General features: G+C 41.2%; 1 protein-coding gene across 8 annotated transcripts in view; it reads left to right on the top strand.

The window, feature by feature from the left end:
- The window catches only part of PRIMPOL (primase and DNA directed polymerase), a 60,081-nt gene that overhangs the window by 19,090 nt on the left and 15,437 nt on the right, over window positions 1-25,554 (top strand). For 7 of the 8 annotated variants that reach the window (XM_030312114.2, XM_030312111.1, XM_030312116.1 and 4 more), the window contains 2 exons: window positions 4,166-4,313; window positions 9,530-9,814. In XM_030312114.2, coding sequence (XP_030167974.1) covers window positions 4,166-4,313; window positions 9,530-9,814 — 433 coding nt within the window. The remainder of the gene's footprint in view (window positions 1-4,165; window positions 4,314-9,529; window positions 9,815-25,554) is intronic. The other variant, XM_030312118.1, reaches the window with a different exon arrangement.

A 25,554-nucleotide genomic window follows, 5' to 3' on the forward strand; every position in this document is an offset into this window, starting at 1 on the left:
ATACACACACTAAGATTAATACATCTCCTCCTGTGTGGACCAAGTGCTTTTTTTTTTTTTTTAGTGTTTGTTTTTGAGAGAGAGAGAGAGAGAGAGAGAGAGAGAGAGAGAGCGCGCGCGCGCGCGCATGCACACAAGTCGGGAGGGGCAGAGCGAGAGAGGGGGAGACACAGAATCCAAAGCAGGCTCCAGGCTCTAGGCTCTGAGCTGTCAGAGCCCTAGGTGGGGCTAGAACTCACAGACCACGAGGTCATGACCTGACCTGAAGTCAGAGGCTTAACCGACGAGCCACCCAGGTGCCCCTGGACCAAGTGCTTTTTAAATCTGTTATCTTTGTGCTGTGTCTTGGAGTAAGATTGCTCACAAGCCCTTTAAGAGTAGAGTCTTGGGGCACCTGGTGGCTCAGTTGGTTAAGTGACCGGCTCTTGATTTCAGCTCAGGTCTCGAGCTCATGGTTGGTGAGTTTGAGCCCCACCTTGAGCTCTGTGCTGATGGTTTGGAGCCTGCTTGGGATTCTCTCTCTCCCTCTCTCATTGCCCCTCCCTGCTCGCGTGAGCACTATCTTTCTGTAAATAAACATTAAAAAAAACAAAACAGTTGAGTCTTGGTTTCCTAACCCTCCAGCTCTCCAGCTCTCCTGGAGTTCTCCTTTTCGAAGTCCTTTTCTGGTGGCTGGTCTTCCTGGTGCACATCTCCAGGGCAGGCAGGGCTGCTCGGTGTGGGCCTTGAACCCATGGCTACTCAGGGAAGACCTGTGCCTCGTGATGTCTCTTCCTCCTGTTGGTCACCGTGTTTAGGGCTTGGTTCCTGAGCCAACCTGGTCTTTGCCCCTCCTACCCTTATTTATGTGGCTTTTCCTTTATATCTTTAGCTCTGTTCTTCTAGGTCATCAGGCTGCTCTCAGAGGACCTGTTCTGTATTTAATTGCAGCCTTGGTGAGTCTGTGGAAGGAGTGAACTCAGGATCCTCCTACTCCATCATCCTTCTCTCCTAGCTTTGATGCAGAAGAAATGTACATTAGTCCCCCTTCCCCCAAAGAAACCAAACAAGAAGGATACTTTTCTTAAAATAACCATTAGACCCTTAAAAACAGATTCCAAAGTTTTATTTCATTGTATTTGGTAAATTATAACATGCATAGGTATTTTGAATTTAATTTTATTTTAAAATAACTCATAGATACTGATTTTTCCCTGATGTATGATACACTTTTAAATTCTCAGGTAAGATTTATTACACAGCTATTGTATAGCTAAGAAGGAATTAAGATTCAGAGATTTTTACTGGCACTTTAATACGGCATACCATTAAGAAGTAGCACATTGTATTATAAACCAGAAATACCCCGAATTGAACCAACACTAGTGCAAATCCTGTTTGTAACATAGATTAATAAACACTGGTGTGGCAGAAATGGTGTAGGTATTTAAAATTTTTTCCTCCTAATTTTTTAAAATATTTATTTACATATTATTTTTTAATGTTTATGCTTGAGAGAGAGAGAAACAGAGTGTGAGTGGGGCAGGGGCTGAGAGAGAGGGAGACACAGAGTCTAAAGCAGGCCCCAGGCTCTGAGCTGTCAGCACTGAGCTGATGTGGACCTTGAACTCACAGACCGCGAGATCATGACCTGAGCCGAAGTTGAACTCCCAACCAACTGAGCCACCCAGGCGTCCCTCCTCCTAATTCTTTATATAATTTTATCCAACTTAGTCTTAAATAACTAATCTTCTACATCAGCAAAAGTTGGAAAAAATTGTAGAAATGTGAGTTTAGAATTATATAGCCTTTTTATTTAACATGTTTACTGTTTGGTAGAAAAGTTAGTAGGATTATTTTAGATAATATAACCTTCATTCATATTTACACTGAGATTAATTTCATTTATTGGTTACTTTGTATAATAACTGTGTATTCCAGTAAGTACTTTTCCTCTTGAATCTCCGTGTGAAGAGGCATAAATTAGATTAGATCCTGTCTTAACAGGTGGTTAAGAAATAACTGGCTAATGATAATTAGTGATAACCTATCACCCTTTGAGTCCATGACTTAACTGAAAAATTTTAGTAAGCCCCTTTTGCCAAATGGTATGAGCCCTGGTGCTAATGCATTTTATAAAACTATGCTGACAGGTAACATTGTTCAAATAGTCATATATTTTTAATTTGTGGATTTTGTAATTTTAATATTTAAATAAATATTTATTTAAAGTTTAACTTAGGAAAGTTAACTTTGATGATTAGGACTACTCTATTGTTGTTTAACCCATGGAGTCATTCCATTTATTCTGTACAGCTCCAAGGTACGTAACTAGATTTTATTCACTTACCAAAATCTTTTCAGCCTCTGCTGAGAGTCAGTGTGTCCAGGCACTAGGAATACAGTGGTTTAGCCCATAGGACATGGTTTCTGCCTTCTTAGACTTTATAGTCTAAGGGAGGATAGCAAATTAGGATAGGTTTAGTTGCCATAATAAAAAACTTAATGTGGCTTAGACAAGATAGAAATCTATTTCTCTCATGGAGTATCTGGATATGGCTCCATTGTTAAAGACTAGGCTTACTGCTTTTGCTATTTCCTGAGATGTTGCCTATTTTACCTTGTCCAGATGGCTTACTACCACTGTCTGCTTTCTAACCGGTAGAAAAGGGTGAAGGGATGGGCATGCCCCTTGCCTGTAAGAGTATAACTTAGAAGTCAGGTACCTTCCCTCTGTTCACATCCCATTGGCCTGAACTGAGTCATGTGGCCACACACCTTACTGCAAGGGAGTCTGGGAAATGTAGTCTTTATTCTGATGGCCTTGTATCTAGGTAATGAGCGTTCTATTTCTACAGAAGGAGGAGAGAACAGATAGTGAGGGATAGCCTCTGTAACAGAGGAAACTGAAGTCAAAGTAATCACACAAGTTAAAATTGTAGCTGTGTAAGTACTACAAATGGAGACAGAATATGAAGGGGGAATTGATGTAAATAGGAAACTGAGGAAGTCTCTGAGAAAGTGAGAATATTGAAGAATACTATCAAAGAGGGTGGGAGGGGGGTAGCGATAATAATGCTCAAATAACATTAATAAATAAAACTTATTGTACAACTATTAGGTGTCTAAGTGCTTGCCAGTGTACAAGCATTTTGCTAATGTCAGGATAACCATGCATGGTAGTTCTTAGTAACTTCCTTTTGCAAATGAGCAGGCTGAGGTTTCAGGAGAAGTGACTCATTTTGTAGCTGCTTTTAAGCAGGTATATATGCCAGGCACTGTGCTAATTCTTTACTTTCATTTTGTCATTTACTCCTTACAACAATCCCCAAAGTTAGGTCTGATTATTATCCTATTTTGCACTAGGAATGTAAGGTTTGGGCTTGACCAAAGTCACAGAGCTGGTAAGTGGCAAAGCCAGTACGCAAACCTAGATCTTTCTGATTCCAAATCTTGTGCGCCTATCCTGCTTGCTGCCTTCTTATAATGCTTAACTGCCTTCAATATGAGCAGCATCTGGGGGCATCTGGGTGGCTCAGTCGGTGAAGCATCCAACTTTGGCTCAGGTCATGATCTCATGGTTTGTAGGTTTGAGCCCCGCATTGGGACATGTGCTGACAGCTCAGAGCCTGCAGCCTGCTTGGAATTTTGTGTCTCCCCCTCTCTCTGCCCCTCCCCTGTGTGTGCGCGCTCTTTCTCTCTCTCTCTCTCTCACAAATAAAAATTAAAAAAAAAATTTTTTTTTAAATATCAGCAGCATCTAGCCCCAGAGGGCTATGTCCTTGGATGTAGATTTGGGCCCAATATGTGTGAGGAACTTCCTGAAAACTAAAACTATAAAAAAATAGAATTAGTGACTTTAAACTCATAGATGATATTTAAAGAGATGCTTAAAAAGAAATATTTTTACTGTGATTTTAGTGGAGATTAATATATAAGGTAAATTGTTCGAATTTTATGAGGTCTTTACTCCCGAGAGCCTATGATTCTTTGAACATAAGTGTGTCATAATTTAAATACTATGTATATTTCTATACATCAGTAATTTGATGAAATTATTACACAGTAAGTATACAGATAATAAAATAAAAAAGATGAGTTTGAGTTGTACCACGGTATTTGAACTTTGCTCATGGAAAAATTTTAAAACAATTTGAAACATGAATTATTTTACTTGTATTTTTAGCATGTTTGTAAGGCACTTCAAGAACTATATAGGGTTAACTGTTCAGCCGAAGATGTTTTCAACTTGGATTCTAGCACCGAGGAAAAATTTAGCCGCCATCTAATATTTCAGCTCCATGATGTGGCATTTAAAGATAACATTCATGTTGGTAAGTACACCATTTTTTAAAAAGTCAAGGAATTCTATTAAAATTTCTTATTTTCCTTTACCTCTTAAAGTTTTGTAAATACTTGCCAGGTTTTAGGGTTCTTAACCTATCCTGAATAACAAAATGTGGCTTTTCACATCTTCAGGATCTCCTTTAGTTCTAGACCTACCTTCCTGTTCTAGACACATTTTAGACACATTAACCTCCTCAGGATATCCTTGGCATTAGTGCCTCTTGCTAGACATTTTGGGATGGCCGTCCGTTGCCTGGGACTGGTTTCTGCTACAACAGGAGTCCTTTCAGAACTTTTCTGGGTAATGCATTGGAGGCCTAATTCAGGTCTTATCTGTGATGCCTCAGATCTGTATCTGTCCTTCACTTCAGCCTTGCCTTAGTCTTCGTTTTCGGTACACGAGGACGAGGCTGGGGCTCCAGGCCACATCCGAAGAGGCTTTTTTATTGGTTGCTCCTCCAGGCGGACCCTCAAGATTGGGAAGGTGTCTACGTATGGAAGCCTGAGAGTGCAAGGGGGGTGTGTGTCTGGGACTGGATGTTTAGAGACACAGGCCCAGGTATAAAATGAAGTCAGTCTGTAGAGGAACAAATTAGGCAGGGGGAAACACTGAAAACCAAGGTCTGAATAGAAGCCCTAGTCCTGAGTCTTTATCAAAGCAGCAATAGAGCTAGTATTTCGAGGTCTAAATGGCAGATGATTAACTGAAGTTCAGGTAATAGGTAATCTGTTTCAGAACTACAGGTGTCTGATAGTTTAGGGGCACCTAGAATAAAAGGCGTGAGCATAGTCACTCGAGGACTGGCATAGAAGTCAGGAACCTAACTCAGATTAGATCAAAGCTAGGTCATGGTGACCTCGTTTGCTATGTCTGAGGGGCTCCTATTATCTCCCCATTTTCCGTTGCATAGTTGGACATTCCATCTCTTTCAGCCCTCAGGTATTAATAATTGTAGAATCTATCCTTGTCCCTCTGTTCACTCTGTCCGTAACCTTGGCGATCATCTACTGTCATGGCTTTGATGACCATCTATGTGTTGATGACTCTTAAGTCTTCATCTTCGGCCAAGATTGTCCTCTTTGATGCCAGACCCTATAAAGCCAGCTGCCTATTAAACATTCCCTTGTAGATATGTCACACCCATCATCCCTAAACCGGACTCCTCATTTTTCTCCTAAATTTGCCCTTTCTCCTGTGATACATGTACCAGTGAGTAGTATCTACCATCTACCCAACTACCCGAGTGAAAATGTTGGCGTCATCTTTGAGCTCTGTTTTCTCTCAGCATACTTACTTAGCGAGCTGGAGTGAGCTGATTCTACCACTTGGATGCTTCAGACCCTTCAAGGATTGCTCGATGCCATCAGGATGACTTCTAGATGTCTTCCTTTACACAGAGCCCCACTGTGCTCTAGCCTCCTCTCATACCACGTGACCCTTGTAGTGTAAACCCTGACAGTGTTTGGTTTTGTTGTAATGCAACTGCCTGACTTAAGCTTTGATTCCTGAGGCTCCCATTTCAAAGAGGCATCCATTTCAAAGACCGCTATCTCAGTAGCACTCCCCAGACTGAGACGCTTTTGATTCAGAAATCTTGGTTGATTTCATTAACTGACATTTTGGGCCACTAGTTTTCTCTTCCTTGCTTTAAATTCCTGCTCTTTTATTTTTTACGTTAAAAAAAAAATGTTTGTTTATTTATTTGAGAGAGAGCATGTGTGAGCAGGGGAGGTGCAGAGAGAGAAGGAGAGAGAGAATTCTTAAGCAGGCTCCGCGCTGTCAGTATGGAGCCTGACATGGGGCTTGATCCCACAAACCCTGAGATCAAGAACTGAGCCGAAATCGAAGGTTGGACATTTAACTGATTGAGCCACCCAGGTGCCCCTGCTCTTATACTTTATATTCACTAACAAGGTGTGAGCCTGGGAAACCCTAGGCCTCTGCCCCCAAGCCCAGTAAAAGCAGAAACCCCTTGCCTGTGCATGCTTTCTCCACCTTGCCGTGTGGCCCCAGGTGTCGTGGGCAATTTTCAGATCTTGCAAGTAATAGACCTTTATTTTTTTTCAAAGTTTCTTGATAGTTGTTACCGAAAGGCGTCTTGCAGTCGTAACAAGAACCCCAAGCCCTGTCCAAGCACAACATTTGTTGTTGATGAAGTGCTGAGACCGGCACAGAACAGCCCTTCTCACTCTGACCTTTACTTAGCTCCTGCGGGGGCCACGTTTTCTCAAGTCCCTGTGCCTTTGCACATTTTGATGCTGCTGTCTGGAATGACATACTCCAATTATGTGGTCTCTTAGGACCCAGTGTTGATATCATCAGATGAGAAGCCATGCCTGTCACATCTCAAACGCTGAGACTCTGGGTTGTAGAGAGCCCAGTGCTTATCACATTTCACCACTTCCTCATGTAATTTTCTGTCGTCTTTATGTTTCACTGAATGTTTCCTTAGGGCAGGGACTGCTTGTTTTTTCTTTTTCTTTTTCTTTTTTTTAATTTATTTTGAGAGAGAGAGAGACAGCATACACGCATGCACACAAGTGGGGGAGGGGCAGAGGGAGAGAGAATCCCAAGCAGGCTCCAGCTGTCAGCTTGGGGCCCGATGTGGGGCTTGAACTCACGAACTGTGAGGTCATGACCTGAGCAGAAACCAAGAGTTGGACATTTAACCTACTGAACCACCCGGCGCCCCAAGGACTGTTTCTTATTCGCTGTTTATTTCCAGAGCTCGTACATAATCATATCTTTATCAATATTTGTAATCTAGTAGTAGCAGCCGCAGCAATAAAACAGAAGTAGGCATTTGATAAGTATTTGCCGAATGAAAAACTATTCAGTGGGCTCTACGGTCAGGGTGTGGGGGCAGAGCCTTCAGCAAGATATTTCCTTGATTCTATGGACTCCTCATAGTCTGCTCCATGGCTCCCAGCCACCAGGCTAAAAGTGGAGATTGGTTGCTAGGGAAGAAGGGAGAGTAGAAATTTGTCAGGTAATTAGCAGTCGCTGCTACAGATGTCTTCTGAAAGCAGATTGCCTTCAAGCTGGCTTTAAACCTGATTCTGTGGCGTAAACTAAGTAAAAAGTGCTTTACTGTCAGAACAGCATACACAAAAGTGTGGAGGTACCTTGGGGGGCAGAGGGGGTCTGAAGCTCCTTTTCTCTAAAATGATGAACTGCCAGAACCAGAGATGCAGGGATGAAGAAATTAGTCCAAAATTTGCCCTTCGTTTCCCATCCCTCCATGGATGTTTTGGTGACATTTCTAGTTCCTATCGTTAGCCTTTCGTAAAGTGGAATTAGAGTGAGTGTAAAAGAGCACAGAATGTTTGCCAAATGTGTAAATTTGATCTGCCTAAACTACACCTCTGCCAGCTTGCCATAGGACCCGAAATTCCTATGATTGACACATTCTTTTGAGTTATTCCCAGCCAGTAAAATTCCTGTCCCCATAGTAATGATGAGGGTGAGGGTGATAAGATTGGGGAAGGGAAGTAGAAAGCAGAGTAGTTGCTGGAAGCCTGTGTTGGAATTCATGCTGGTGATACTGTCCTTGTATCCTGGCCACGTTAGCTCCCTGCCAAAGGTTTTTAAAGGCCTACCTGGCCTGCTTAGCGCTCCCTTTGCAAGTCGTTCTAGAACCATGCCTTGCATCAAGTAGATGTTATCTCACATTTCCAGGAACATTAACTTTATGTTTGTACTGCATTGTTGTTTTTTGATACATCGTGATTTCTTTTTACTCGGTGTTTACCCTTATTTGCCTCATTCCAGAGATAAACACATCTGTATATCATTGCAAGGATCAGATGCTTTTGCTTTCATTTTGATGTATAGCATTTTATGAGATACTGGATTTGTTTCATTGAGTAGAGAGTAAATCATTAATTTGGAGAAAGAGAATTTTGAAGTCAGAGCATGTGTGTTACATGATTTCAGGGTAAATAAAGTGACAAACCCAGACAATACCAATATTAGAAATTATTTTTCTTAAAACACTGCCTTTCTCCAGTATTCATATACATGAAACACCTTAACCAAGTTATTGCTTGATTTTTATGGTATAAATAACATACAAGAGTTAAAGAAGTTCTAGATTTGCCATATCATCTTTTCTAGGTAGAGATAGGACCGCAAATGGTTAGAGCTCTTTGTGGCACCTGGGTGGCTCAGTCGGTTAAGCATCCGACTGTTGATTTCCGCTGAGGTCATGCTCTCCTGGTTCGTTGGATCAAGCCCCACGTTGGGCTCTGTGCTGATAGCACAGAGCCTTCTTGGGATATTCTTTCTCTCCCTCCTTCCTTCTCTCTCTCTCTCTCAAAAAAAAAAAAAAAAAAAAACTTAAAAAAATAGAGCCCTTAGAGTAAGTATTGAAATCTATGTATTTAATTGCTTTCGATCTGGACTTTACTTATGATACCACAGCCCGTCCAGTGACCAGTTATAGGGAGAAGCCGGAGGAGCAACGACTTTGGAACCGATGGCTGCAAATGTCACGATTCTTAGGGCATATCATGACAGGTAAAGGAGAAAGCGTGAGCTCCAGAGAAGTTTGCTGACATCCTGACTCAAGGAGAGTGCAGCAGAGGTTCTCGTGGTATTTCTGGGCATTATCTTGGCAGCATCATTTATGCATAAAAACCTTCCTTCCATTCTTTAATCCGTCGACGGTCAAGATAAGTTCTACTCAATTTAGTATTAGTAAAAGTGATGCTGGGACACCTGGGTGGCTCAGTCAGTTAAGCGTCCGACTTTGGCTCAGATCAGGATCTCATGGTTGGTGGGTTTGAGTGGGGGTTGGTGGGGTTGGGCTCTGCGCTGACAGCTCAGAGACTGAATAAACATTAAAAAAAAGTTTTTAAAAAAAGTGGTGCTTTCTCGGTGACAGTACGTTAGGCTCAGGCTCATGCTAGCAACGTCAACACATCTTCTCAAACTGACCTTCCCTTCTAAGATGATCTGTTTATTGTAAGTGACCCCACGCTACCCTGTCGGTGGGAATCGAAAAAGTAGAAGATTGCATAAAGAGGAAGGAAGTAACAAGAGAAGCACGTTACAGTTGGTAATAACAACTCAGTTTTAAAACCAGAAGTAAAAAAAAAGCCTTACTGTATAAAAGTGTCATGTGGAGATTTGTGCCTAGATCTTATACTTTGTGGAAAAGCAGAATTAGATTAATCATAATACTTTTTTTTTTTTTTTTAGGTAATTTTGTGAGAAAAATATTGCAGCCTGCTTTTCACTTAATTGCCAGTGAAGACGATAGTATTTCAGAGAAAACGGGCCATGGGTTTTCCCATTTTTCTGAAACCCCAATTAAACAAGGAATTTCCTTTGGCAAAATGTCCCCAGATCAGGATGGAGGAGAGAGCTGGACATTGAATTCAGAGGAACTGGAGAGGCCGGGGTCAGCTAAGCAAAGCAGTCCTGATCTTTCATTTTTAGTTGTGAGGAATAACACAGGAGAAAAGCAACTTTTTGTAGACCTGGGTAAGTAAAGCTGGCAGCTGTCCGTTGGACTGTCCCTTTGTACTCCTCTGAGAGACCAGTCGGTGCCCACGTGTCACTCTGCTTGGGATTCTTGCTACTGCCACTGCTCCGTGGTGACCGTAGAATCACCAGCAGACTGTGATCAGCGAGCTAAGGTGCTGGAACTCTGCCTGGCTTCCATTCAGAGATCGTAGAGAGGCCCCGTGGGACAAAAGCCCCGGACCGGCCTGAGTTACAAAAAGAAAATGGTTGTGGCTGCCGCTACTTCTAAAATGTCTAGAGACTTGTGTCAGGAGAGTCTTAATAGGGGACAGTTGCCCCAGCACTCTCCAGCACCGGTGAGAAGTTTCGTAAGATGAGATAAACGTTAGAGCGCCTGGGTGGCTCAGTCAGTTAAGTGTCTGACTGTTGGTTTTGACTCTGGTCATGATCTCGCAGTTTCGTGGGTTCGAGCCCTGCATCGGGCTCCACGCTGCCAGTGGGGAATCTGCTTGGGATTCTGTGTCTCCCTCTCTCTCTCTCTGTCCCTCCCCTACTTGCGCTGCCGTCTCGGTCTCTCTCAAGATAAGCAAATAAACTTAAAAAAAAAGAAAAGTTAAAAACAGACACAATGTAAAAATGGTACTTTTATGTGGCAAAACGAGGCGGTTGTTTTCTCCACTGAAGAGCTTTGCCGTTCGTGGCAGCGGCCATTTCTTCAGCCTTCTCACTGTGGTCCAACTAGCAGCTGCTTTAACTGTGCTCTCTCCTACCCTACTTGCTTCGGGTCGGTGAACCTGAAGGTGTATGAAGCACGGGGCGAGACTGCAGTCTGTTTAGGTAACACGTAGGCCGATCGGGACCCATTCAGCCAGCTCCAGTCTGGTGAAAGGAGCCTCATTTAAAAAAAAAAAAAAATTTAATGTTGATGTATTTTTGAGAGACAGAGACGGAGTGCAAGCAGGGGAGGGGCCAAGAGAAAGGGAGACACAGAATCCAAAGCAGGCTCCAGGCTCTGAGCTGTCAGCATGGAGCCCGACGGGGGGCCCAAACCCACCAGCCGGGAGATCATGACCTGAGCCCAAGTCGGACACTTCGGTGACTGAGCCACCCAAGCCTCATTTTTCTATTGTGGCCTCCGCTTGCGATTTGAAAGCCGTGAAGAGCACGTTTATGCGTCGCGTGTCAGAGCAACCGAGAGAGCTGCAGTGTCCACGGGCTGAGGGAAGTTAGGTTTAACTTGTAGGCAGGATTATCAAGGCAGCCAGGCCAAGAGGGGGGGCAGTGTCTTGATGCCTTCCATATCTCTCTGGCTACCCTGACAGCCGAGCGCCCAAATTTGGAAACACAGTCAGATAAGGGCAATGCCCTGGTTCGGGTGTGAACAAGCACGAGTTAGGAGTAGAGGGGCATTCTTCCAAATGACAAGTTTTGTCTCGTTAGCAGACTGTTCTCTCCAGGTCATGCTAGCATGCAGTAAAATGAGGAGACTGCCGACAGGAAGTGACTCGGGGCGGGGGTGGGGGTGCGGCATAGCTGATCTCTGTGCTCCACCTCTACCCCAGTAAAAGACACAAACAGAATACCCCAGTTGGTGACAGCCTTAAAAGTTAGTTTCCTGAACTAGCAAGGAAATTTCTGTGATCTGCTTGAAAGAAATATTTCAGGCCTCTGCCTAGAATTATTGATGCAGCAAAGAGGACATTCCTTAAGGCATCTTTTGAAAGGTCAGAGATTTAATAGTAAGTTTTTGAGGAAACTTTTTTATTGAAGTGTAACATTCAGAGCCACGAGTGATTGGTGAGTGCCCAGGTCAATGGATTATCACAAAATGAACATACCCTTGTCACCACACCACCCTAGGCAAGAAATAGAAGGTTACTGGGATTCCAGAACCTCCTCTATGTTTCTTCTAGGAAGTACCCTTCCTCCTCCCCACAGGTAACCAGTAATCCATCCTCTAACACTGTAGATTAGTTTTGCCTATTTCCGAACTTTTTAAAAAGTGCTTATTTATTTTGAGGGCGAGAACACGCTCGATAGGGGAGGGGCAGAGAGAGAGGGGCAGGGAAAGAATCCTGTGAGTGGGGGCTCGAACTCACGAACGGTGAGATCATGACCTGAGCCAAAATCAAGAGTCGGATGCTTAACTGACTGAGCCGCCCAGGCACCCCTGAAATTTTTATTATTGGAATCCTAGTACTTATGGCTTGCCTTTTCACTCTCTTACTGGTGTCTTTGATGAACAAAAGTACCTCTAAATAGTGGTAGTCTGATTTATCAAATGTTTTCCTCTTAGTGCTTCTTGTATCTTGTTAAATCTTTTGCTATCTCCACTTATGAAGATATGCTCCTAGTTACCTTCTAGAAAACTTATATTTTTACCTTTTATACTTAGATCTACAATTCACTTGGAATGGATTTTTGCTTATCGTGTGAGGAGGAGTCAAGATTGTGTTTTTTCTTCCTGTATGAACATCTGTTTGTCTCAACACTATTTGTTGAAATAACTGTCCTTTACCTAAAAGGACATCTTTGTCATAAGTCAAGCGTCTATCTATGTCTGGTCTTTTTCTGGATTATGTTCTGCTCCATTGTTGTATTGATCTATTTTTGTGCCAGTACCACTACTATCTTAATGTTGCTTTTTTATTTATTTTTTTTAATTAAAAAAATTTTTTTATTAGAGAGTGTATGCTAGTGGAGGAGAGGAGGAGAGAATCTTAAGCAGGCTGCATGCTCAGCGCAGAGCCTGAGGTGGAGCTCGATCCCACAACCCTGGGATCATGACGTGAGCCAAAATCAAAAGTCAGATGGATGCTCAACTGACTGAACCACCCAGGTGCCCCTTAATGTGCCTTCTTAAAAAGTCTTGCTGGGGCGCCTGGGTGGCGCAGTCGGTTAAGCGTCCGACTTCAACCAGGTCACGATCTCGCGGTCCGTGAGTTCGAGCCCCGCATCAGGCTCTGGGCTGATGGCTCGGAGCCTGGAGCCTGTTTCCGATTCTGTGTCTGCCTCTCTCTCTGCCCCTCCCCCGTTCATGCTCCGTCTCTCTCTGTCCCAAAAATAAATAAACGTTGAAAAAAAAAAAAAATTAAAAAAAAAAAAAAAAAAAAGTCTTGCTGTCCAGTAGAATAAGTCCACCATCTTTGTTCTTTGAAATTTCTTGGCTGTTCTTGACTGTTTGCACTTCCATTTAAATTTTAAAATCACTCTATCAGGTTACGCGCGCGCTCTCACACACACACACACACACACACACACACACACACAGAGCTAGAATTTTGATTTAGTTTGCATTGAGTCTATTGACCAACATTGACATTTTTACAATATTTAGTGTTCCGATTCATGAGTGTGGTTTGTCATTCCACTAACATCGATGTTCTCTAATTTCTCTCCGTGTTTTATAATTTTCTGAATAGAGAACTTGTACATCTTGGATTTATTCTAGATATTTGATTTTTTTTTTTTTTTTTTTTTTTTTTTTTTTTTTTTTGCTTAAACAACAAACATTTATTTCTCACAGTAGCAAGATTGGGGTACCAGTGTGGGTGGCTTCTGGTGAAGGTCCTGTTCCTGGTGTACAGATCCCTGTCTTCTCATTGTAGCCTTCCATAGTGGAGAGAGAGCACTGCTTGATTTTTGGATGTCTCCCTTCTTTGAGATTTTGGCACTAGAAAACCTCACTGCCCTAGCAGGTCTTCAGTAGTCTCAAACTTTTTTTCCTAATGGATTTCCCCAGGTTTTCTATCTATTTACAATAGGAGGGTTACCCACAAATTGAACAGAATTCGATTTCTGTTTCTGGATGTGGCATTCTTCCAGGCCAACTCTACTCTATTTTAATTTATACATTGATTTTATTTTGTTTACAGCTGGTAGAAAATAATTCTTATTCTCATTTTTATTTTTGTTTACATGAAGGTGATTTTTTTTTCACCCTCATTTTTTAAATTGAGGTGTAACTGACATACCACATTTAATTAGTTTCAGGTGTATAACATCTGATATTTGCACATATTGCAAATTGATTACCACAATAACTCTCATTAACCTCCATCACCATACATACAATAGAGTTGTTTTTCATATGATGGGAATTTCTAAGATGTACTCTCTTAGCAACTTTCAAATATGCAATATAGTGTTACTCACTATATTTGCCCTGCTGTACATTACATCCCCATGACTTATTTATAACTGAAGTTTGTGTCTTTAGACTCCCTTTATCCATTGGCCCACCCCTACCCCCCCACTTCAAGCAACCATCAGTCTGTTCTCTGTATTTATTAGCTTTTTTTTTTCTAACTTTTTAGATTCTGTATATAAGCAATATGGTATTTGTCCTTCCCTGTCTGACTTATTTCACTTAGCATAATGCCTTTAAGGTCCATCTATGTTGTTGCAAATGGCAGGATTTTTATTTTTTTTTAATGGTTAAATAATATTCCGTTTCATAGACATGCAGATTGTTTCCATATCTTGGCTATTGTAGATAATGCTGCAGTGAACATGGTGACCACATATCTTTTTGAATTAGTTTTGATTTTCTTCAGATAAATACCCAGAAGTGGAATTACTGGATCATACGGCAGTTCTATTTTTAATGTTTTGAGGAACTTCCATACTGTTTCCCACAGTGGCTGCACCAATTTACATTCCCACCAACAGTGCATGAAGGTTCCCTTTTCTCCACAGCCTCACCAACACTTGTTATTTCTTGTCTTTTTGAGACTAGCCATTTTGACAGGTGTGAGGCGATATCTCATTGTGGTTTTGATTTGCATTTCCCTGATATTAGGGATGTTGCACATCTGTTTATGTGGCCATCTGTGTGTCTTTTTATGGAGAAACGTGGATTCAAATTCTTCCCACTTTATTATTTATTTAATTTTTTAATTATTTAAAATATAATTTATTGTCAAATTGGCTTCCATACAACACCCAGTGCTCATCCCAATGGGTGCCCTCCTCAATGCCCATCACCCACTTTCCCTCTCCCCCATCCCCCATCAACCCCCAGTTTATTCTCAGTTTTTAAGAGTCTCTTATGGTTTGCCTCCCTCCCTCTCTGTAACTTTTTTTTTCCCCTTCCCTTCCCCCATGGTCTTCTGTTAAGTTTCTCAAGTTCCACAAAGGAGTGAAAACACACGATATCCATCTCTCTCTGACTGACTTATTTCACTTAGCATAATACCCTCCAGTTCCATCCACGTTTATGCACGTGGCCAGATTTCATTTTTTCCATTGCCAAGTAGTATTCCATTGTATATATAAGTCACATCTTTATCCAGTTGTCAGTTGATGGACATTTAGGCCCTTTCCATAATTTGGCTATTGTTGAAAGTGCTGCTGTAAACATTGGAGTACATGTGCCCCTATGCATCAGCACTCCTGTATCCCTTGGGTAAATTCCTAGCAGTGCTATTGCTGGGTCATAGGGTAGTTTTTTTGAGGAACCTCCACACTATTTTCCAGAGTGGCTGCACCAGTTTGCATTCCCACGAGCAGTGCAAGAGGGTTCCCGTTTCTCCACATCCTCGCCAGCATCTATAGTCTCCTGATTTGTTCATTTTAGCCACTCTGAAGGGCGTGAGGTGGTATCTCAGTGTGGTTTTGATTTGTATTTCCCTGATGAGGAGTGACGTTGAGCATCTTTTCATGTGTCTGTTGGCCATCTGGATGTCTTCTTTGGAAAAGTGTCTATTCATGTCTTCTTCCCATTTCTTCACAGGATTATTTATTTTTCGGGTGTAGAGTTTGGTGAGTTCCTTATAGATTTTGGATACTAGCCCTTTATCTGATATGTCATTTGCAAATATCTTCATTTTTGCTTTTAATTCCCTTGCATTTGATTGTGATCGCATTGAATGTGTAGATTGCTTTGGGTAGTATTGACATTCTAACAATATTTATTCTTCCAATCCACGAGCAAGGAATGTTTTTCCATTTCTTTGTGTCTTCTTCAGTTTCCTTCATAAGCTTTCTATAGTTTTCAGCATACAGATCTTTTACATCTTTGGTTAGGTTTATTCCTGGGTATTTTATGGTTCTTTGTGCAGTTGCGAATGGGATCAGTTTCTTTATTTCTCTTTCTGTTGCTTCATTATTGGTGTATAAAAATGCAACCGATTTCTGTACATTGATTTTGTGCCCTGTACCTGTACATTGATTTTGACTTTGCTGAATTCATGTATCAGTTTTAGCAGACCTTTTGTGGTCTGTCGGGTTTTCCATGTAGCATATCATGTTGTCTGCAAAAAGTGAAAATTTAACTTCATCTTTGCCAATTTTGATGTCTTTTATTTCATTTTGTTGTCTGATTGCTGATTCTAGGACTTCCAACACTATCTTAAACAACAGTGGTGACAGGACATCCCTGTCATGTTCCTGATCTCAGGGAGAAAGCCCTCTGTTGGGATGATATTAGCTGTGGGCTTTTCATAAATTGCTTTTATGGTGTTTAAGTATGTTCCTTCTATCCTGACTTTCTTGAGGGTTTTTATTAAGAAACGATGCTGTATTTTGTCAAATGCTTTTTCTTCATCTATTGACAGGATCATATGGTTCTTTTCTTTTGTTAATGTGATGTATTACATTGATTTGTGAATACTGAACCAGCCTTGCAGCCTGGGAATGAATCCCACTTGATCATGGTGAATAATTCTTTTTATATGCTGTTGAATTAGATTTGCTAGTATCCTGTTGAGAATTTTTGCATTCATATTCATCAGGGATATTGGCCTGTAGTTCTCTCTTTTTGCTGGGTCTCTGGTTTGGGAATCAAAGTAATGCTGGCTTTATAGAATGAGTCCGGAAGTTTTCCTTCCATTTCTACTTTTTGGAACAGCTTGAGAAGGATAGGTATTAACTCTGCTTTAAATGTCTGGTAGAATTCCTCAGGGAAGCCATCTGGTCCAGGACTCTTACTTGTTGGGAGATTCTTGATAACTGTTTCAATTTCTTCACTAGTTATGGGTCTGTTCAAATTTTCTGTTTCTTCTCATTTGAGTTTTGGTAGTGTGTGGGTGTTTAGGAATTTATCCATTTCTTCCAGCTTGTCCAGTTTGTTGGCATATAATTTTTCATAGTATTCCCTGATAATTGCTTGTATTTCTGAGGGACTGGTTGTAATAAATCCATTTTCATTTGTGATTTTATCTATTTGGGTCTTCTCTATTTTCTTTTCGAGAAGCCGGTCTGCCCACTTTTTAATTAGGTTTCCTTTTTCTCTTGAGTTGTAGGAGTTCTTTATATATCTTGGCTAGTAACATCTAATCAGATCTATAATTTGCAAGTATTTTTTCCCATTCAGCATGTAACCTTACTTTCGTTGCTGGTTTTCTTTCTCTGCAGAAACTTTTTACTTTGATGTAGTCCTGCTTATTTATTTTTGCTTTTGTTGCCTTTGCTGTTGGTGTCAAATTTAAAACACCATCGCTGGGGTGCCTGGGTGGGTGGCTCGGTCAGTTGAACGTCCGACTCTTGATTTTTGGCTCAGGTCACGATCCCAGGGTTGTGGGATTGAGTCCCACGCTGGGCTCTGTGCTGAGCATACAGCCTGCTTAAGATACATTCTCTCGCTCTTTCTCTCTCTCCCCCTCTCTTTCTCTCTCTCCTCCTCTGCCCCTCTCTCCTGCTCGAGTTCTCTGTTTCTCTCTAAAATAAAAAACAAAAACAAATAAAAACAAACCACACCGTTGCCAAGATCCAAAACCACCGGTTTTCTAAGACTTTTGTGGTTTCAGGTCTTATATTCAAGTCTGTAATTCATTTCAAATTAATTTATGGATATGGTGTGAGAAAGTAGTACAGTTTTATTATTTTGCATGTGGCTTTCCAGTTGCCCATCTCATTTCATTGGAGAGACTGTTCTTTCTCTGTTGTATATTCTTGGCTCCTTTGCTGTAAATTAAATGAACATATACATACATGGCTTTATTTTCTTGCTTTCTGTTGTGTTCCATTGATTTACGTGCCTGTTTTTATTGCTGATATCATACTGTTTTGGTAAGTATGGCAGTGTGATATACTTTGAAATCAGGAAACATGGTGCCTCCAGGTTTGTTCTCTGCCTGCGTTGCTTTGGCCATTCGGGATCTTTTGTAGTTCCGTTCAAATTTTAGAATTCTGTGTTCAGGTCTGTGAAAAGTGTCACTGAAATTTTGATAGGGACGGCACCAAATCGTAAATTGCCCCAGGTATTATGGACATCTTCACAGTATTCTTCCAGTCTATGAGCCCGGAATATCTTTCCATTTCTTTGTGTCATCTTCAACTGCTTTCATGAGTGTTTAATACTTTTCAGAGTACAAGTCTTTCGCCTCCTTGGTTACATTTATTCCTGGGTATTTTACTCTTTCCAATGCAATTATAAATGGGATTGTTTCTTTTTTTTCTTTTTTTAATGGGATTGTTTCTCAATTTCTTTTCCCGATAGTTTGTTAGTGGTTGTACAGAAATGCAGCAGATTGCTATACAGTTGATTTTGTGTCCTGCAACTTGACTGATAATAGTTGTAACAATTTTTTTGGTGGAGTCTTTGGAATATTCTACATAATATGTTTCTATACATACACATCTGCAAATAGTGACAGTTTCACTTCTTCCTTTCCAATTTGGGTGCCTTTTATTCCTTTTCTTGCCTACTTGCTCTGGCTAGGACATCTAATACCATGTTGGTAAAAGTGATGAGAGTGGGTGTTCTTATTCCTGATTTTAGAGGAAAAGCTTTCAGCTTTTCACCACTGAGTGGGATGTTAACTATGGGTGTGTCATAAATAGACTTTATTATGTTGAAGTACGTTTCCTGTATACCCATTCTGTTGAGAGTTTTTTATCATAGGTATAAAATACTTTGAGTATTTTATCATAAGTGATGTTGAATTTTGTCAGATGCTTTTTCTGTATTGAGATTGTCATTTTTTTTTTGTTTGTTTTGCTTGTTTGTTTTACAAGAGAAATCTACACCTTTACCTATTTACTTTTCAGTAAGTTTAAATCCTTGAGGGGTAGAGCATCACATGTATTCTGTGGCCAATGGCTTTATCAGGAAGGTTGCTTTGGAATTTGCCACGAGCCATATGCCGCCGTGTGTGTCCATGAGCATGAGTTACTTTTCTCCAGATTACTCTGGTTTTGTTCAGTTTGCCACCAGGAGTCATCGTGTTGTTCTTTGCTTTGTACACAAAGCCTAGATAGAATTCATTTCATCTAGAGCATAAACACCTTCACTTTTAAGAAGAGCTGTGTTCCAGAGACCCTCTGGCTCCGGAGACCTCGCTTACAGACAGCAAAAATGGCCTTGCATCACAGCCTTCTAGACGTATTTGTCTTTTTAGGAGTCCTGTTCCCAGCCAGACTCCACAGGTTCCAAGGTGGCGGAAAGAGCAAGGTGATCATTTGGTTTTTATGAAGCCACTCTGCTTTTATGAAAGACCTACATTAGTATGATAATAGCTTTTTCCATAAGAGTGGAAATCCTCTTTGGAATCTTGCAGGTAGTGAAAACAGGTAGTCATATAGGTCTTTCATAAAAGCAAAGTGTTGTAATGTGAACTTTCAGAAAGTGGGGAGATACCTGTATTGTTGAATTTGGTTTGCTGTTACTTTGTTTTCTTATTGATTTAGTTATTTTCTTGATGACTTTTATATCTGTGTTCATCAGGGATATTGACCTGTAATTTTCTTTCTTGTGCCCCTGTTTATTTTTGGTGTCATGGTAATGCTGGCTGTGTAAAGTGAGTTTGAAGTGTCTATTTTTGGGAATAATTTGAGAAGGGGAACATATTATTCTTTAAATGTTTGGTAGAATTTACCTTTAAATCTGTCTATTCCTGGGCTTTTGTTTGTTGGGAGGTTTTTGTTTACTGATTCACTCTCCTTACTAGTCATCAGGCTATTTTTGATTCATGATTCATCCTTGGAAGGTTATATATTTTTTTAAGGTTTTATTTTTTTAATGTTTATTTTTGAGAGAGAGAGCGAGCACGAGCATGAGCTGGGGAAAGGCAGAGAGACAAAGAGACACAGGATCTGACGCAGGCTCCAGACTCTAAGCTGTCAGCACAGAGCCTGACGCGGGGCTCAAACCCAGAAGCTGAGATCATGACCTGACCCAAAGTTGGACACTTAACCGACTGAGCCACACAGGCGCCCTGGAAGGTTATGTTTCTGGGAAGTTGTGCATTTCTCCCAGGTTTCCCAATTTGTTGGAGTGTAATTTCTCACAGTAGTTTGTTATGATCCTTTGTATTTCTGCAGTATCACTTGTAATGTGTCCTCTTTCATTTCTGATCTTGTTTTAGTCCTCTTTTTTTCCTTGGTGAGTCTAGCTAAAGGTTTGTCCATTTCATTTATCTTTTAAAACAACCACCTCTTGCTTTCATTGATTTTTTTTTCCTGTTGTTTTTTAAAGTCTCCATTTCATTTAGTTCTGCTTTGATCTTTATTATTTCCTTTCTTCTACTAACTTTGGGTTTATTTGCTGTTCCTTTCCTAGTTTCTTGAGAAATAAAGGTGTTTGAGATTTTTCTTTTTTCTTGATGTAGGTATTTGTCATTGTAAACTTCTCTCTCAGAATTGCTTTTTGCTGCATCTCATAGGTTTAGATTTGTTTTATTTTTTTTTTTTAATTTGGCTCAAGGTCTTTTGATTTCTTCTTTTTCAGTAACATGTTGCTTACCCTCCATATGTTTGTAAATTTTCCAATTTTCTTCTTATAATTGATTTCTAATTTCACAGTATTGTGATCAAAAAAGATGCTCAATGTGATTTCAATCTTAAATTTATTAGGACTTATTTTGTAGCCTATCATGTGATCTGTCCTGGAGAATGTTCCCTATGTACTTGAGAAGAATGTATTCTGTTGCTTTTGAATGGAATGTTCTATATATATTGTTATTCCCATCTGGTCTAACATGTCATTGAAGGTTGATGTTTTCTTATTAGTGATTTTCTGTCGGGATGATCTATCCATGGATATAAGTGGGGTACTAAAGTCCCCTGCTGTTATATTTCTATTTCTCCCTTTAGGTCTGTTAACCTTTGATTTATATTTTTTAGGTGCTTCTGCATTGGTGCCTAAATATTTGTAAATGTTCTATCCTCTTTTTGTATTGACCCTTTTATCGTTACGTAATGCCTTTCTTTGTCTCTTATGCAGTCTTTGTATTGAAGTCTTTGTGTTTTGTCTGACATAAGTATGGCTATCCCAGCTTTTGGCTTCTATTTGCATGCCACATCTTTTTCCATCCATTCCTTCACTTTCAGTCTGTGTCCGTATGTCTGAAATGAGTCTCTTATAGGGACCCTATAGATGGCCATTGTTTTCTTTTGTCCTTTCAGATACTCTTTTGATTGGTAAATTTCATCCATTTAAAGTAATTATCGATAGGTACGTACTTATAGCCATTTTGCTCATTATTTTCTGGCTGTTTTTTAGTTCTTTTTCTTTCTACTTCTCTTGCTTTCTTCCTTTGTGGTTTGATGACATTTTTAGTAGTATGCTTCCTTTCTCGTTAGCTTTTGTGTATCTGCTAGAGGTGTTTGTTTTGTGGTTACCGTGAGGATTACATATAACAGCTTATATTTATAATAATCTATTTCAAATTTATAACAACTTAAGTGGGAACCCATTCTTTTTTTTTTTAGTTTTATTTATTTATTTTGAGGGAGAGAGAGAGAGTGTGTGTGTGTGTGTGTGTGTGTGTGTGTGTGTAGGAGGGGCAGAGAGAGAGGGGAAGGGAGAATCCTAAGCAGGCTCTACATTATCAGTACAGGGCTGTACTGGGGCTCCATCCCACAAACTGTGAGATCATGACCTGAGCTGAAATCAAGAGTTGACCGCTTCACTGACTGAGCCATCCAGGCGCCCCATGTGTGAATGCATTCCAAAGCTGAACACTTTTACTCTTGCCTCCCATGTTTTATGTTTTGCATGTCACGTGCACTTTTTTTTTTATATTATATGAAATTTATTGCCAAATTAGTTTCCATACAACACCCAGTGCTCATCCCAAAAGATGCCCTCTTCAATGCCCATCACCTACCCTCCCTTCCCTCCCACCCCCCATCAACCCTCAGTTTGTTCTCAGTTTTTAAGAGTCTCTTATGCTTTGACTCTCTCTTCCACTCTAACCTCTTTGTTTTCTTTTTTATTTTTTCCTTCCCCTCCCCCATGGGTTTCTGTTAAGTTTCTCAGGATCCACATAAGAGTGAAAACATACGGTATCTGTCTTGCTCTGTATGGCTTATTTCACTTAGTATAAGACTCTCCAGTTCCATCCACGTTGCTACAAAGGGCCATATTTCATTCTTTCTCTTTGCCACGTAGAACTCCGTTGTGTATATAAACCACAATTTCTTTATCCATTCATCAGTTGATGGACATTTAGGGTTTTCCCACAATTTGGCTATTGTTGAGAGTGCTGCTATAAACATTGGGGTACAAGTGCCCCTCTGCATCAGCACTCCTGTATCCCTTGGGTAAATTCCTAGCAGTGCTATTGCTGGGTCATAGGGTAGGTCTATTTTTAATTTTCTGAGGAACCTCCACACTGTTTTCCCGAGTGGCTGCACCAGTTTGCATTCCCACCAGCAGTGCAAGAGGGTTCCTGTTTCTCCACATCCTCACCAGCATCTATAGTCTCCTGATTTGTTCATTTTGGCCACTCTGACTGGCGTGAGGTGATATCTGAGTGTGGTTTGATTTGTATTTCCCTGATGAGGAGCAGTGTTGAGCATCTTTTCATGTGCCTGTTGGCCATCTGGATGTCTTCTTTAGAGAAGTGTCTGTTCATGTTTTCTGCCCATTTCTTCACTGGATTATTTGTTTTTCGGGTGTGGAGTTTGGTGCGCTCTTTATAGATTTTGGATACTAGCCCTTTGTCTGATAGGTCATTTGCAAATATCTTCTCCCATTCTGTTGGTTGCCTTTTACTTTTGTTGATTGTTTCCTTTGCTGTGCAGAAGCTTTTTATCTTCATGAGGTCCCAATAGTTCATTTTTGCTTTTAATTCCCTTGCCTTTGGGGATGTGTCAAGTAAGAAATTGCTGCGGCTCAGGTCAGAGAGGTCTTTTTCTGCTTTCTCCTCTAGTGTTTTGATGGTTTCCTGTCTCACATTCAGGTCCTTTATCCATTTTGAGTTAATTTTTGTGAATGGTGTGAGAAAGTGGTCTAGTTTCATTCTTCTGCATGTTGCTGTCCGGTTCTCCCAGCACCATTTGTTAAAGAGACTGTCTTTTTTCCATTGGATATTCTTTCCTGCTTTGTCAAAGATTAGTTGGCCATACATTTGTGGGTCTAGTTCTGGGGTTTCTATTCTATTCCATTGGTCTATGTGTCTGTTTTTATGCCAATACCATGCTGTCTTGATGACTACAGCTTTGTAGTAGAGGCTAAAGTCTGGGATTGTGATGCCTCCTGCTTTGGTCTTCTTCTTCAAAATTACTTTGGCTATTTGGGGCCTTTTGTGGTTCCATAGGAATTTTAGGATTGCTTGTTCTAGCTTCAAGAAGGATGCTGGTGCAATTTTGATTGGGATTGCATTGAATGTGTAGATAGCTTTGGGTAGTATTGACATTTTAACAATATTTATTCTTCCAACCCGTGAGCATCACGTGCACTTTGAATATGTTCTTCTGGCCTGTAGCATTTCTGCTGAAAAATGTGCTCATAGTCACATGGGGTTTTCCTTGTATGTAACAAGGTTTTTCTTCTTTTTGTTTGTTTGTTTTTTCTTGTTGCCTTTAAGGTTCTCTCTCTCATTTTTTTTTTTTTTTTTAACTTCTGACATTTTATAATGTGTCTTGGTGTGGGGTCTCTGCATTTATTTCATTTAGAACTCACTGTCCTTCCTGGATCTGTAGGTCTTTCCTTACCCAGGTTATTGGAGTTTTCAGTTACTATTTCTTAAAATAGTTTTCTGGCCCTTTCTCCTTCTGGGATTCATTTAATGTGAATGTTGGCCTGCTTGGTGTTGTCTTCTAAGCCTCTTAAGCTGTCTTCACTTTATTTCATTCTTTTCTCTTTTTGCTGCTCTGCCGGGTGAGTTCCTCCACCCTGTCTTTGAATTCATTGATCCTGCTTCATCTAGTTAGCTGTTGAACCCCTACAGTGTATTTTTCACATCAGCTTTTGCATTTTCAGCCCTGTGACTTCTGTTGGGTGCTTTCTTATATTTTCTTTTTGTTGACGTTCTCTCTGTGTTATCCATTCTTCTCCCGAATTTGGTGAGCATCTTTATGACCTTTAGTTTGAATTCTTTATCAGATAAATTCCTTATCTCCATTTCATAAAGGTTTTTAAAGAGTTTTAAATTGCTTTTTCGTTTGGAACTTGGTCCTTTGTTCTTCATTTTGCTTGACTCTGTTTGTTTCCCTGCATTAGGTGAACTAGCATCCCTAGTAGTCTTGAAGAGTTGGCCTGAGAAGGAGATGAAATCTGTCCTTCAACCCTGTCCTAGCTCGTGGTTGTTTCGCAAACTTTTGTAATTTTCCAAGCAGCCTTATTTTATTTTTAATAGCTCCCAGTACTTTGGGGTATTCCAGGACCAGTTAATGTCCCAAAGGGGAGGATCTCATTTAACACCTAGATTCAGGCTGATTGGAAGCCAGACCCTCAGGCAACAGCTTGCTTGTTTTTTTTTTTTTTTTTTTTTTAATGGTTATTTATTTATTTTGAGAGAGAATGCTTGAGTGGGGTAGGGGCAGAGAGAGGGAGACAGAGAGAATCCACACTGGTGGCTTGGAGCCTGACATGGAGCTGGAACTCATGAACCGTGAGACCATGACCTGAGCTGAAACCAAGAGTCAATGCTTAACCTACTGAGCCACCCAGATGCCCCATGGCAGCAGCTTTTAAGGAATGGAGAGCATGTGCGGTTGTATTGGACTACAAGCGTAAGTCCCGCTGACCAGCACAGCCAGGTCATATGGAGGTGCCCACGGTGGCAGTTGTAAAAATCAGGACTTGTTGAGCATGTGACCTTCTTTCCGAGAGATCCTGGGGAGCGATTGTGAGGTAGAAGGAGAGTACGCAGATAGCGCCTCTGGCTACGTTCCTTGTGAGCAGCTCTGTAGCTTCTAGATGTATGCCAAACTTGAAGACTGCCCCTCAGGCTGAAGCTCCGGGACAAGCAGTTGGGCGTCTCTCTCAGAAAGGCTGGGGGTGTTTCTTTTTTTTTCAACGTTTATTTATTTTTGGGACAGAGAGAGACAGAGCATGAACGGGGGAGGGGCAGAGAGAGAGGGAGACACAGAATCGGAAACAGGCTCCAGGCTCTGAGCCATCAGCCCAGAGCCCGACGCGGGGCTCGAACTCCCGGACTGCGAGATCGTGACCTGGCTGAAGTCGGACGCTTAACCGACTGCGCCACCCAGGCGCCCCAAGCTGGGGGTGTTTCAATCCGCTGTCTTTGCGGTGCGCCGGTGGTGGTCGCCATCTCAGAACTGTCTCCCTGACCGTTACAGTCCCATGACCCCAGGGCCGGGTGGGTGATCGAGGGTTAGGCCCTGGGAGGCGGCCACGAAAAGCAGGGTACCAGAGGTCAAAACTGGGGCACCAGACACATACAGAAGCTCCCCTCTGAGAGATGCTGGTGCTGTGAGACACAGCAAAAGCCAGGAGGAGAATGGTGCCCACCCTCCAAGGTCTCAGGAAAGGTTTCCAATTAGCCCCTGGATGTGTGTTCAGTTAGGCTCCTGTGAGGAGAAGCTGGCAGGCTCTTGTACAGAGGGACTGAGCTGACTGAGCTCCT

The sequence above is a fragment of the Lynx canadensis genome, chromosome B1, assembly GCF_007474595.2.
Source record: "Lynx canadensis isolate LIC74 chromosome B1, mLynCan4.pri.v2, whole genome shotgun sequence".
Classification (NCBI taxonomy): Eukaryota; Metazoa; Chordata; class Mammalia; order Carnivora; family Felidae; genus Lynx; species Lynx canadensis.